This window comes from Triturus cristatus, chromosome 9 (genome assembly GCF_964204655.1).
Source record: "Triturus cristatus chromosome 9, aTriCri1.1, whole genome shotgun sequence".
Classification (NCBI taxonomy): Eukaryota; Metazoa; Chordata; class Amphibia; order Caudata; family Salamandridae; genus Triturus; species Triturus cristatus.
This window is the reverse complement of record NC_140592.1, coordinates 50,141,351-50,153,957: the sequence shown is the minus strand read 5'-3', so window position 1 is coordinate 50,153,957 and position 12,607 is coordinate 50,141,351. Positions and strand designations below refer to the sequence as shown.

The 12,607-nt window shown below is 47.3% G+C and overlaps 1 protein-coding gene across 4 annotated transcripts in view; it reads right to left on the bottom strand.

Annotated features, from left to right (window-relative positions):
- Positions 1-281: 281 nt before the first annotated feature.
- The window catches only part of LOC146797365 (uncharacterized), a 123,442-nt gene continuing 111,116 nt past the window's right edge, over positions 282-12,607 (bottom strand). For all 4 annotated transcript variants that reach the window (XR_014968982.1, XR_014968983.1, XM_085627549.1 and 1 more), the window contains one exon: positions 282-1,784. Coding sequence is in view for 2 of the 4 variants with exons in the window: in XM_085627549.1 (XP_085483675.1) it covers positions 1,522-1,784 (263 nt within the window). In the remaining 2 variants the exon portion in view is untranslated. The remainder of the gene's footprint in view (positions 1,785-12,607) is intronic.

Genomic DNA, 12,607 nt, shown 5'->3' with positions numbered 1-12,607 from the left:
ACATTTGAGCAGTGTGCCTTGATGACATAGAGTCATCTTCTAACCACTACTTAATTTGTAAACAATAAGCTCCAAGACCCTCATCAGGAGACCACTGCAGCTTGCATCATCCACTGCCCTTGCCAGGCCTGCCAATGACAGTACCAACACAACCACTGACCATCACACTCCTACAAGTGCGACACTTCAGACTATTCCGGGCCACCAAAGTTATAAGAATGGCTTGGGCGGCAGGTCTTAGTCATTTTTTCAATTTTATTTATTAGCCAATAGCCATTTGCATAAAACAAACTACAGAAACAAAAATAGAAATTAGTAGTTTTTCATGTATGTTGAAATAACAACTGTTGTTGTGCTCATCTCTAATTTAGACAAACAGCGCCACCATGTGTCCGACTGTCATGAGTGTGTCAGTGTTGACAATTAAGTGCCGGTGCCAAGCTCAGGAAACCACTGCCTCAAATTAAGCACCACTAGTAACTTATCTTCAACCCTCCACTGTGCTCAATATTGTTGATAATCTAAGACTGTTATCAGACTTTGGTACCCGCATCATGCATGTTCCCATCTAATTATTCTGACTTCTTATACTCAGTCGCAAGATGCTCCTTATCCTCCTCACCCACCCACCGACCAGCTGGTATCCCCAAGTGTCAGTGCGCTCCTGTACTCCCACAGTACCACTTTGCATTGCACCGTCATCTGTCCTTTAGATCCTCCTTTTCAAACCTTCTCTTTCCCACCAGTTGCAGATCTCTGAGTTCCAGCGGCCAGCACAAATTGCTACAGCATGACAATCTTCACTCCCGTGCTGAACTCTTCCAAAAGTGAGAGTGTCTATTTTGGTGCAACCTCGCTCTGATAAGTTTTGATATTCTGACGTAGGTCTGACAACCTCGCCTTGTGGCACCAGCCTCGGTGTTTAAGAGAGGGTTAAATTCACACCGCTGATCCTAGCATTAACAGGTACCATCATTACCCCAACTCTCTCTTCCAAGCTGCCATCGGTTTCACTCACACTCCCAACCTAGGCAGGGGGAGTAATGACCCCATGGTCCAACCGAAGGGTCCTTCAGCAGCGTCGAGGTAAAAGGCATTTAATGTACTAGGTCCTTTTCAATGGAACTGAAATCCACTTGACCAGCAGCTTCCGGACGCCTTGCGTTTAGGAGAGCGCTCAAAGTAGTGGACCTTCTATCGACTGCTATAGCGGGTGGCGGCCATCTTCCCCAGGTATGAGTGTCTGCTGCCCCAGCTAATGCAGGAGTGTAGCAATGTAAATGGTTTAACTGTGATGCATGTTATGTACGCATTATCTTCTTATCATCGTCACCTACCAGCAAAGCCACTACCCTCTGTGTATGTGTACCCAAAGGATGACAGACCTGTGCGCTGCCACACTGTTGCAACATGCGCCTTCCTTCTTGAAATGCTCCTGTTGCTCAAATACAAATGACAAGTGTGTCCAGGCTCCATTCCCCTCCCCCTGCCCTTCACCCTCGCCTTCTGCTGACATGTCCTTTATCTCTCCAAGCTCCCTTCATGTCTGTGTTTGCAGACCCCGGTCCTCGGCCTCTCCTCTCTACGACCCCAGACAGAAGTGTCCTCGTCGCCAGGCCACCATTGTCCTGCTTTCACGATCTTGAGGTCTGTGTACACGTCATACTCCAAGCCAAGCTTTGATCTGAACCCTATTTTATGTTGTTGAACTTTCTTTTTTGAGCTTTTCTTCCTGGTTTGCCTTGATGATAGCATTGTGTTCGGTGGCAGGAATGGATGTAAACCTGCAAAAAAAGGAAACAGCCATGAATATATGTACAAAGGCTGCTTCTATAAGACAAGTAGGACTTGAGCAGAATCAGTGACGTCACATGAGTCTTTAAGGAACTCTCCAAACAACATTTGTTTATGAAATGTACCTCGAACATAAATGGATCCAATTTGTCTACCATAACATGTTCACTGAGCCAGAGAAACTTTGTAATGCTCCACTGAGGTGTAAAATGATGCAGGGATATCCGGAGGTTCTCTGGCTGATCCCGCCTCCATATGTCTTAATAAGTACTTCCTGTCTAAACAAATACTTCCTATAGGGCATCCGTTCCGGCTTATTACAATTCATGTGGTTGGACTAAGGCTCTATTCTGTCTACTGCACCAGAAGCCGGATCTGTAACAGCGCGAATCGTCCTACATCCATTAACACATTCATTCAGAGAAGAAAGAGTAACACAAACAGATACAAAGAAACAAAGCCCCTGGTTGTGACTGTGTCTATTCAGGCACCCTTTGGAAAGGGGATATAGGAACTACAAGAGCTACCCTTTAAGGGGAGGTATTTCACCCACTGTGCATCACACAATCCTTCACCCTGAGGTCTGCTCACACAGTAACAACAACAGCAACAAACAAACAGACAAACAATAAGCAGCTCCTCCCTTTGAGTGATCATCACACGGATACAAGAGCAACCTACAAACAACAAGCAACTATCAACTCGGAGGCTCACCACAGGCACCGGTGAGGCGCACTTCTCGTCACAAAATGAGAGGTAAGAACGCAAACAATACACCTTGAGTAAAACTGCAGCAAGACTCAAAACCGAAATGTCTACACTTCATTCCATAGACTGAAATCAACTGTAACAAAAGAGAACACCTGGGCACACCCGACACACATGCACAGACACCACATCTCACAGCAAAAGCACCAGCATCAAACCCTCTGCCCTGGTGAGGCCAAAGGCCCAGCCCAAACACACTCCGAGTCAGCCACTCAATGCACAAAGAGCAAACCCTAACTATTGAGAAGGGCCGAAGGCACACACTTAAAGCACAGAAAGTCAGGCCCAGACATCGAGAAATACGGGCGGTGCAAGCAAAACACACTGCACTGCAGAGTAAAAGCACCACCTGCAAACCCTCCACCTTGAAGGAGCCCGAAGGCACGGGAGAAGCGCACTGCATCACAGAGTCACCTAAAGCTTGAGGAAGATCAAAGGCACAGACAAAGCAAACACCGCATAACACACAAGCACAAGTAACAAACAATCCACCTTGACGTACATCCGATGCACCCGGAAAGCACACTGTGCATCACGCAGGTAAAGCACAAACAGCAAACCTTACACCTTGAAGTCCACCAGAGAGCAGAGATAAAGTGCACTACACACCACACAGCAAAACCAAGAGTACTCATCCCTCCTGCTTTAGGTAAATTGGAAGTCCAGGTAAGTCACACTTTGCATCGAGCAGTCAATTTACAAGAAGTAAACCTACCTCCCTGATGTGCACCAAAGAGCAGAGACAAAGCACACCACACACCACACACCAAAACCAAGAGCAGTCACCCATCCATCTTCACTTAAATCAGAAGTCCTGGTAAGCCACACGTTGCATCAAGCAGTCAATGTACAAGAAGTAAACCTACCTCCCTGATGTCCACCAAAGAGCAGAGACAAAGCACACTACACGCCACACACAAAAACCAAGAGCAGTCAACTATTTATCTTCACTTAAATCAGAAGCCTAGGTAAGACACACTTTGCATCAAGCAGTCAATGTACAAGAAGCAAACTTACCTCCCTGATGTCCACCAAAGAGCAGAGACAAAGCACACTACACGCCACACACAAAAACCAAGAGCAGTCAACTATTTATCTTCACTTAAATCAGAAGCCCAGGTAAGACACACTTTGCATTAAGTAGTCAATGTACAAGAAGCAAACCTACCTCCCTGATGTCCACCAAAGAGCAGAGACAAAGCACACTACACACCACACACCAAAACCAAGAGCAGCCAACTATTTATCTTCACTTAAATCAGAAGTCCAGGTAAGTCACACTTTGCATCAAGCAGTCAACGTACAAGAAGAAAGCCTACCTCCTTGAGGTCCACAAGAGAGCAGAGACAAAGCACACTACACAACACACACCAAAACCAAGAGCAGTCACCCATCCATCTTCACTTAAATCAGAAGTCCAGGTAAGCCACACGTTGCATCAAGCAGTCAATGTACAAAAAGCAAACCTACCTCCCTGATGTCCACCAAAGAGCAGAGACAAAGCATACTACACACCACACACCAAAACCAAGAGCAGTCAACTATTTATCTTCACTTAAATCAGAAGTCCAGGTAAGTCACACTTTGCATCAAGCAGTCAATGTACAAGAAGCAAACCTACCTCCCTGATGTCCGCCAAAGAGCAGAGACAAAGCACACTACACACCACACACCAAAACCAAGAGCAGTCACCCATCCATCTTCACTTAAATCAGAAGTCCAGGTAAGCCACACGTTGCATCAAGCAGTCAATGTACAAGAAGCAAACCTACCTCCCAGATGTCTATCAAAGAGCAGAGACAAATCAAACTACACACAACACAGCAAAACCAAGAACAGTCACCCATCCATCTTCATCTAAATCAGAATTCCAGGTAAGTCACACTTTGCATCAAGCATTAATGCATAGGAAGCAAACCTTCCCTGAGGTCCAGCAGAGAGCACAGACAAAGCACATAACACAGCAAAACCAAGAGCAGTCACCTATCCATCTTCATCTAAATCAGAAGTCCACGTAAGTCACACTTTGCATCAAGCGTTAATGCATAAGAAGCAAACCTTCCTCCCTGAGGTCCACCAGAGAGCACAGACAAAGCACACTAAACACAACACAGCAAAACCAAGAGCAGTCACCCATCCATCTTCATCTAAATCAGAAGTCCAGGTAAGTCACACTTTGCATCAAGCGTTAATGCATAAGAAGCAAACCTTCCTCCCTGCGGTCAACCAGAGAGCACAGACAAAGCACACAACACAGCAAAACCAAGAGCAGTCACCCATTCATCTTCATCTAAATCAGAAGTCCTGGTAAGTCACACTTTGCATCAAGCGTTAATGCATAAGAAGCAAACCTTCCTCCCTGCGGTCAACCAGAGAGCACAGACAAAGCACACTACACACAACACAGCAAAACCAAGAGCAGTCGCCCATCCATCTTCACCTAAATCAGAAGTCCAGGTAAGTTTTGCATCAAGCGTTAATGCTTAAGAAGCAAACCTTCCCTGAGGTCCACCAGAGAGCACAGATAAAGCACACAACACAGCAAAACCAAGAGCAGTCACCCATCCATCTTCATCTAAATCAGAAGTCCAGGTAAGCCACACTTTGCATCAAGCATTAATGCACAAGAAGCAAACCTTCCTATCTGAGGTCCACCAAAGAGCACAGACAAAGCACACAACACAGCAAAACCAAGAGCAGTCACCCATCCATCTTCATCTAAATCAGAAGTCCAGGTAAGTCACACTTTGCATCAAGCGTTAATGCACAAGAAGCAAACCTCCCCTGAGGTCCACCAGAGAGCACAGACAAAGCCCACTACACACAACACAGCAAAACCAAGAGCAGTCACCCATCCATCTTCATCTAAATCAGAAGTCCAGGTAAGTCACACTTTGCATCAAGCGTTAATGCACAAGAAGCAAACCTCCCCTGAGGTCCACCAGAGAGCACAGACAAAGCACACTACACACAACACAGCAAAACCAAGAGCAGTCACCCATCCATCTTCATCTAAATCAGAAGTCCAGGTAAGTCACACTTTGCATCAAGCGTTAATGCACAAGAAGCAAACCTCCCCTGAGGTCCACCAGAGAGCACAGACAAAGCACACTACACACAACACAGCAAAACCAAGAGCAGTCACCCATCCATCTTCATCTAAATCAGAAGTCCAGGTAAGTCACACTTTGCATCAAGCGTTAATGCACAAGAAGCAAACCTTCCCTGAAGTCCTCCAGAGAGCACAGACAAAGCACACAACACAGCAAAACCAAGAGCAGTCACCCATCCATCTTCATCTAAATCAGAAGTCCAGGTAAGTCACACTTTGCATCAAGCGTTAATGCACAAGAAGCAAACCTCCCCTGAGGTCCACCAGAGAGCACAGACAAAGCACACTACACACAACACAGCAAAACCAAGAGCAGTCACCCAGCCATCTTCATCTAAATCAGAAGTCCAGGTAAGTCACACTTTGCATCAAGCGTTAATGCACAAGAAGCAAACCTCCGCTGAGGTCCACCAGAGAGCACAGACAAAGCACACTCCACACCACACAGCAAAACCGTGAAGGTGGTCGACTCTACACCTTCACGTAAGTCGGAAGTCTGGTAAGTCACACTTTGCATCAAGCGGTCAATGCGCAAGAAGCAAACTTTACTCCCTGAGGTCCACCAGAGAGCAGAGACAAAGCGCACTACACACCCCACAGCAACACCGAGAGTAGTCAACCCTCCACCTTCACTTCCATTTGCACCTTATTCAGTCTCCGTGTTTTGCTCAGTTAAGTGCTTCGACAGACCGTCATCAGGTTTTGGAGCAGGCATGCCTGGTAAATTGCCACAGAGGAGACGTATTTGCAAAATAGTAATGGTGAAGGCTCGTGTGCACATGTGTCATAGCACATGCATGTGCCAGAGGAATGTCGCAAGTGCCATTTGCTTTGCTGTTTTATTTACCAGTCCAAGATGGTAGAAGCCACTTAGATCTGTACATAAAACAATAAGAATTTTTAGGCACAGAAGTTCAAAATATAAAAAAGAATGTACAGTGACGAAGGGGGAAAGGAGGAAAAAAGCTGTGCATGTGGAAAAGAGCAACATAGGGAGTTGGGGGAGGAAGCACACGATGGAGAGAACATAAAGTACAGTGGGGAGCACACAGGAGAGCCAGAGGCTGCTCATCCACTATGGCGCAGAAGCACCCTCCCTCCCCTCCCCCCCTGCCAGCAGCCTTAAAACATGAAAAACAAAACATAATAAACCAGGTTTATTATCGATTTTTTTTCTAGCAGCCAAGTGTAGGGGGCAGGACATCGTGGAGGGCGGGGGCAGCTGGAGGAGTGAGGGGCAGGCACGAGAGGAAGTGTTTTGCACTGGTTTCAGTGTGCATGACGGTTTGGCCAGTCGCCTGAGGCCGGCCAAACCATCATGCTCACTAAAGCTGTCTCCATCCCGAGCTGCGTTCTCGGGTTGGAGACAGCAGGCACAGGCTCCCAGTCTAACTGGGACATTTATGGTGCTAAGGCTAATCCTGAAGCTGCTTTCAAGCTGCCACCAGCAGCATGAGAGCAGTGTCAGGATTGGCCTCAGTGGAGTTTGGGAGCCTGTGCCTGCAGTGGAGAGGAGCTTAGAAAAGCGAGATGCGGCCAATCCTGACGCTGCTTTCAAGCTGCCACCAGCAGCATGAGAGCAGTGTCAGGATTGGCCTCCGTGGAGTTTGGGAGCCTGTGCCTGCAGTGGAGAGGAGCTTGGAAAAGCACGATGCGGCCAATCCAGCGAGGTGCTAAGGCCAATCCTGACGCTGCTTTCAAGTTGCCACCATCAGCATGAGAGCAGTGTCAGGATTGGCTTCAGTGGAGTTTGGGAGCCTGTGCCTGCAGTGGATAGGAGCTTAGAAAAGCGAGATGCAGCCAATCCTGATGCTGCTTTCAAGCTGCCACCAGCAGCATGAGAGCAGTGTCAGGATTGGCCTCAGTGGAGTTTGGGAGCCTGTGCCTGCAGTGGAGAGGAGCTTGGAAAAGCGCAATGCGGCCAATCCTGACGCTGCTTTCAAGCTGCCACCAGCAGCATGAGAGCAGTGTCAGGATTGGCCTCAGTGGAGTTTGGGAGCCTGTGCCTGCAGTGAAGAGGAGCTTGGAAAAGCACGATGCGGCCAATCCAGCAAGGTGCTAAGGCCAATCCTGACGCTGCTTTCAAGCTGCCACCAGCAGCATGAGAGCAGTGTCAGGATTGGCCTCAGTGGAGTTTGGGAGCCTGTGCCTGCAGTGGAGAGGAACTTAGAAAAGCGCGATGCGGCCAATCCAGCGATGCGGCAGGTAAGTTGTTATATTTTTTATTGTTTATTTGTGTCATCTGTCTGCCCTTTCCACCCGCCTCCCCCCTGCCCCATTACCTTTCCAAGTAAAAGACACACAGTTGATGGACGAATGCAGAGCAAATCAAACATTCAGCCCCAGTCAATAGATCTGGGTTAAATCCCTCGTTCATTTCCCCACCACGCCACCCCAGTTTAGACCCAGCCATATGCAAATCAGTCATGACCCTGTGCCTCATGGGAACAGCCCAGCCCTAACTGCCAAGCCAGGTCCTCCCTGGACCGGAAAGAAGCATCCTAGGACCGGATTCAGGGCATCACCCCTCATCAGCCAGGCTAGCTTGAATCCAGTGTCTCTGAGCCTGGGACCTGCATCTGGGCATACTCGGCGAGGACCTTGCCTGGCAGTTTGGGCTGGTATGTTCCCATGGGGAACAGGGTCAAGACTGATTAGCATATGACTGGGTCTGAACTGGAATGGCATGGGGAGCAAAAAACGATGCATTTAGGCCCAGATATCTGAACGGGGGTGAATGTTTGACATTGTGCAGCATTTTGCCCATCAATAGTTCTTTTTGCATTCACCACTTTTCCAAGAAACCGGCCGCTACTGAGGAGAGCGAGCAAACCATGAGGATGAGAGAGAGAGAGAAACAAGGAGGGCAGACGGGTACAGGGGAGAAGTATCTGAGAGTGTGAGAAGCGCATATGTGAGAGAGCAACAAGGAGCAGCAGTTAGGCATGGTAGAGGACACGAGAGAGAGTGCTCTCAACCATATGTACTCTCATAGACTGGTGCACAAACAAGAAAAACAATCCCTAAACATGAACAGTTTAAGGGAACAAATCACCCAATGAAAGAAATGGTAAAGAAGCTATGCTCCAGGGGAGGGACAAACACAAGATGGAAAAGATGGGACATTGAAAGTCATCCAATAAGAAGCAATGAAATGTGAGTGACAAAGTCAACCAATGGTTACCAAGCGGCGGACAGTACAATCCTGCAACATGCTTTTAAGCCCACAGTAGGTTTTACGCAACCAAAAAGCATGCACTGTTTGGGAAGCGATACCTAAAAAGTGTTGGGGTCAATGCTCGATATAATCTTAGCCACAGAATTCACTCTGGGCAGCTTTCAGTCCTTCATTTTATTGTTCACTGTGCCTCCAATAACGGTGGCCAGTCATAGGCAGATCAGTCTTAGTCCTGCTCCAATAGGAACGCTCCAGCCTGAAACACATGACCTGGTCTCCCCTGAAAGGGAACACAAGCATCACGAGGCTGGTACCAGTCTTGTAAACCCGAGCAGAGAGGTGCAGCTTGAGTAATAGACACAGCGAGCTCCCTGACTCACATCTGAGCACACCTTCAGCACTTAGGACTTCTCACGGAAAAGATATGGGTGGAATGTATACATTGTCAGCCACTGGTAATTTCTATTCCCCTCATCCAGCACAGCACTTTTTAGTTCACTGTGCCACTGCAGATAGAGACCAACCAGTATATAAAATCAAATGTGGTCCTATTTTTACAGAACCAGTCCAGCCTAAAGTGCCTGGCCAGCTCCTCTCTATAGGGGAACACAAGTAAGTCAGACCAGTTTCAGTCTTCCTGAGCCTCATGACTGGAGTGCAGTTTAAATCCCTGGGACTGTAACCCCTGGGTAACTGGTAGGGGCACTCCGCTCCCATGGAGGGAGACTCATTCACACTAAACAACAAGCATTGGCATAGCCAATAGGTCTCGCCTTTGGGACCTTATAAGTGTTTAGCCATGCAACAGTTGTATGACTAAATACTAATAAGGTCCCAAAAGCGAGACCTATTGGCTATGCAAAGCGGGCGCGAAGCTGAAAGTGATCGCGATCACGATCAAACATCAAAGCGGCCGCAAAACCGAAAGTAATGGCGGTAAAGCACGGCGCGCGCGCCCACGCACATGCACTGTGGCTCTAGGCTGGCCTGGTAGCATTTTTTGGAGCCCTCTCAATAAGTCTCGCCAGATCAGCGCATGCGCTGGGTCAGGCGAGACCTAAAAAGTGATAGGTGGAATGTTTGAATTACTCTCAGCTACTGGTAATTACTGTGAGCCCCATTCATGTTTTTAGCTCATTTGTGCTAGCGGTAGTGACACAGAATGGCGGCTGCATTAATAAGCATCAGTGACTCGGCATTAGAGACCTTGCTGGCACAATGCACTAATTATCATTAATGTTCCCATGGAGTACTGAACATTAATGATACCCTGGATTAATGTCTAGCAGTTTAGGGTATGGAGTATTTCAAATCGGTTGAGGGCTAGATACTAAAAACATGTTATCTCAAAAAACCGGAAGGCACCCTAATGGGTTTTATGAAGAAACTTTTTTTTATTATTAAGCATAATCCAGATTCATGATAGCATTAAAGGCAGTGTGTTATTCAGAAATCATTCAATTTCCTCCTGCCCAGTGTGTTACACATGTGAAACAGCCCGGAATATTTAGACACGTATCCAGAACTTTTAGTAAGTATATTATTATCAAAATGCTGTGTGCAAAAATCTGTCCCCTGCACCTTTTAGGCTGAGCGCAGCAGCGCGCATGCGCTGCACTGCGAGGCATGCTGTATTTCCTCTAGGGCCATTGATTACACCCCTTGCTTTCCATTGGTTCCTTTGTGTGCTTTTTGAAACCTGTCCCGCCTTTCGTGGGTGGTTTCCGTCCCTGGCGACTGGCCCTGTTTTTTTTTTTAATCTGTTTATTGAGAATACATTTTATGGTTAACATTTCTTTTGCATTCGTGGCCAGTTTGTTGTAAACCTTTGTTGCAGTAAATATAGAAATATCCAACAACATGTTACACTGTGAGGCATTTAATGACTTTGTTTCAGGCATGATCGTATTTTCTGAACCACCCATGTCATACATTCTTCTGGCACTCATGTGGCACAAACATTTATACTCTCTGAATCAGAACACAATAGGTTGTACATTATAGTAAATGAACTCCTAGTCATTTAGTATCAATATTATTCCAATAAGGCGATAACAACCTGAGATGCCCGGGCGCACTTTCATTAAGCAGGGACGGCATAAAACAGACGTTCACTTTTTTGACAACAAAAGCCATAAGTAACAAGCAAAAGGAAATATTAACCCAAAACTTAGCGAGCTACAAAGTCCAGTTGTTACAAAGGACCCACGCATCAACCCATTGTGTGTGATGGTTATACACAATGTCTGAGAGCAGTCGAGGGGGGAGTTTAGTGGGAATCAGTGGATATCAGGGACTACCTGGCAGTATGTTAGTGAGGAATGAGGTGGGGAATGGGAAATATCCAGAGCACGCCATAGTTTATTGGGACAGGCTCTCAGCCCCGACATCAGGCTCCAGCTCATCGTCCTCCGATTGGCGTGTATGTAAAGCCAAAAGTATAGTGTCCCAGTGTGCTGCAATGGGGTATTTTTGCAGTCCTAGTGTGTCCTCTTCATGAAGGGCCACACTTTTGGCCTGCAACCAGTTGTCCATTGAACGCTGCCAAGCAGCAAACGCCGGTGGTGGGGGAGTTTTCCATCTTTTCGTAATAAGACGTTTGGCGACAAGTAACCCCAGGTCTAGGAAACAGGTGGTCACTCTATGTCTTTTGGACCTGTGCTAAAGGCCTAGTAGGAATATCTCCCAGTGGTGTAGGTCTGGGTGCTCAGTACAATCGGACAATGCCATTGTGACGGCATAACATTAGGTGTGTAGCAATGGGCAGGCCCGTAGCATATGTACTAGGTCGGCATCGACACATGAACATCTGGCCCTGGGGCATGCAGCATCAGTTGTGTGATAATACTTGTTGATGTTTGCAGGGGTAAGGTAGGCTCTGTGCAGGATGTAGAAATGCCCCAGTTTAAAGTGCGAGTTTGGTGGTATATGACGTGGGCCTTCCAATAGTGTGCTCCATTCCCTATCAGTGCATGAGCAGCCAAGTCCGTCTCCCATCGACGACTCAGACTGAGGAATTGGGGTGAGGTATGTTAGGGTAGAGAGTCTGCAATGCAGCATGTGAGGTGCCTGCCCCTCCTATCACCTGTAGGTACTGGACTGTGAGGTGTGTCAAAGGTTCAGCCGTTATGTCTCCCCAGTACTGCCGTAGTGTGCTGAGTAAATGATTGGTGGAGTAAAATGTGCCCCGTAGACAAGCCATCTTCTTCCATTAGCGTATCATATGGTGCCGTCTTTGTATAAGTCACCCAAAGTACTTAACCCCGCTGCGTGCCACGCCTCTAGTTCCATCGCAGTTGTCAGGCCCACTATCCTAGGAGTGCCCAACAGTGCAATCCCGGTGCATGGGGAAGAACCTGTTTAGTAATGCGTAAGCATCTGCGGTTAGCGGTAGCATCTATGTGCCAATCCCAGTACGAGCGATTCGGGTGGGCCCGTTCTTGTGCAGCAGTGGAATACATTTTAAATGCGCTGTTTCCAATGAGGACAACCCCGGTAGAGATGTAGCTGTGTCTGACAAGTGCAACCCCACCATCCACTGCGATATCCATTCGATTTGTGCAGCCCAGTAATAGTGTTCAATCTGTGGGGCTGCTAGGAAAGCATTGTTTGTGGGGGTGTAGAGCTTTGCCAGAGCAACCCTGCTTCTCTTCATGTCCCAAATAAATTCTCTTATCTGTTTTTCGAATTTCCGAAAAAACATTGCTGGGATGTATGTGGGTAGATTCTTAAAGAAACAAAGGAGTCAGGCAGTA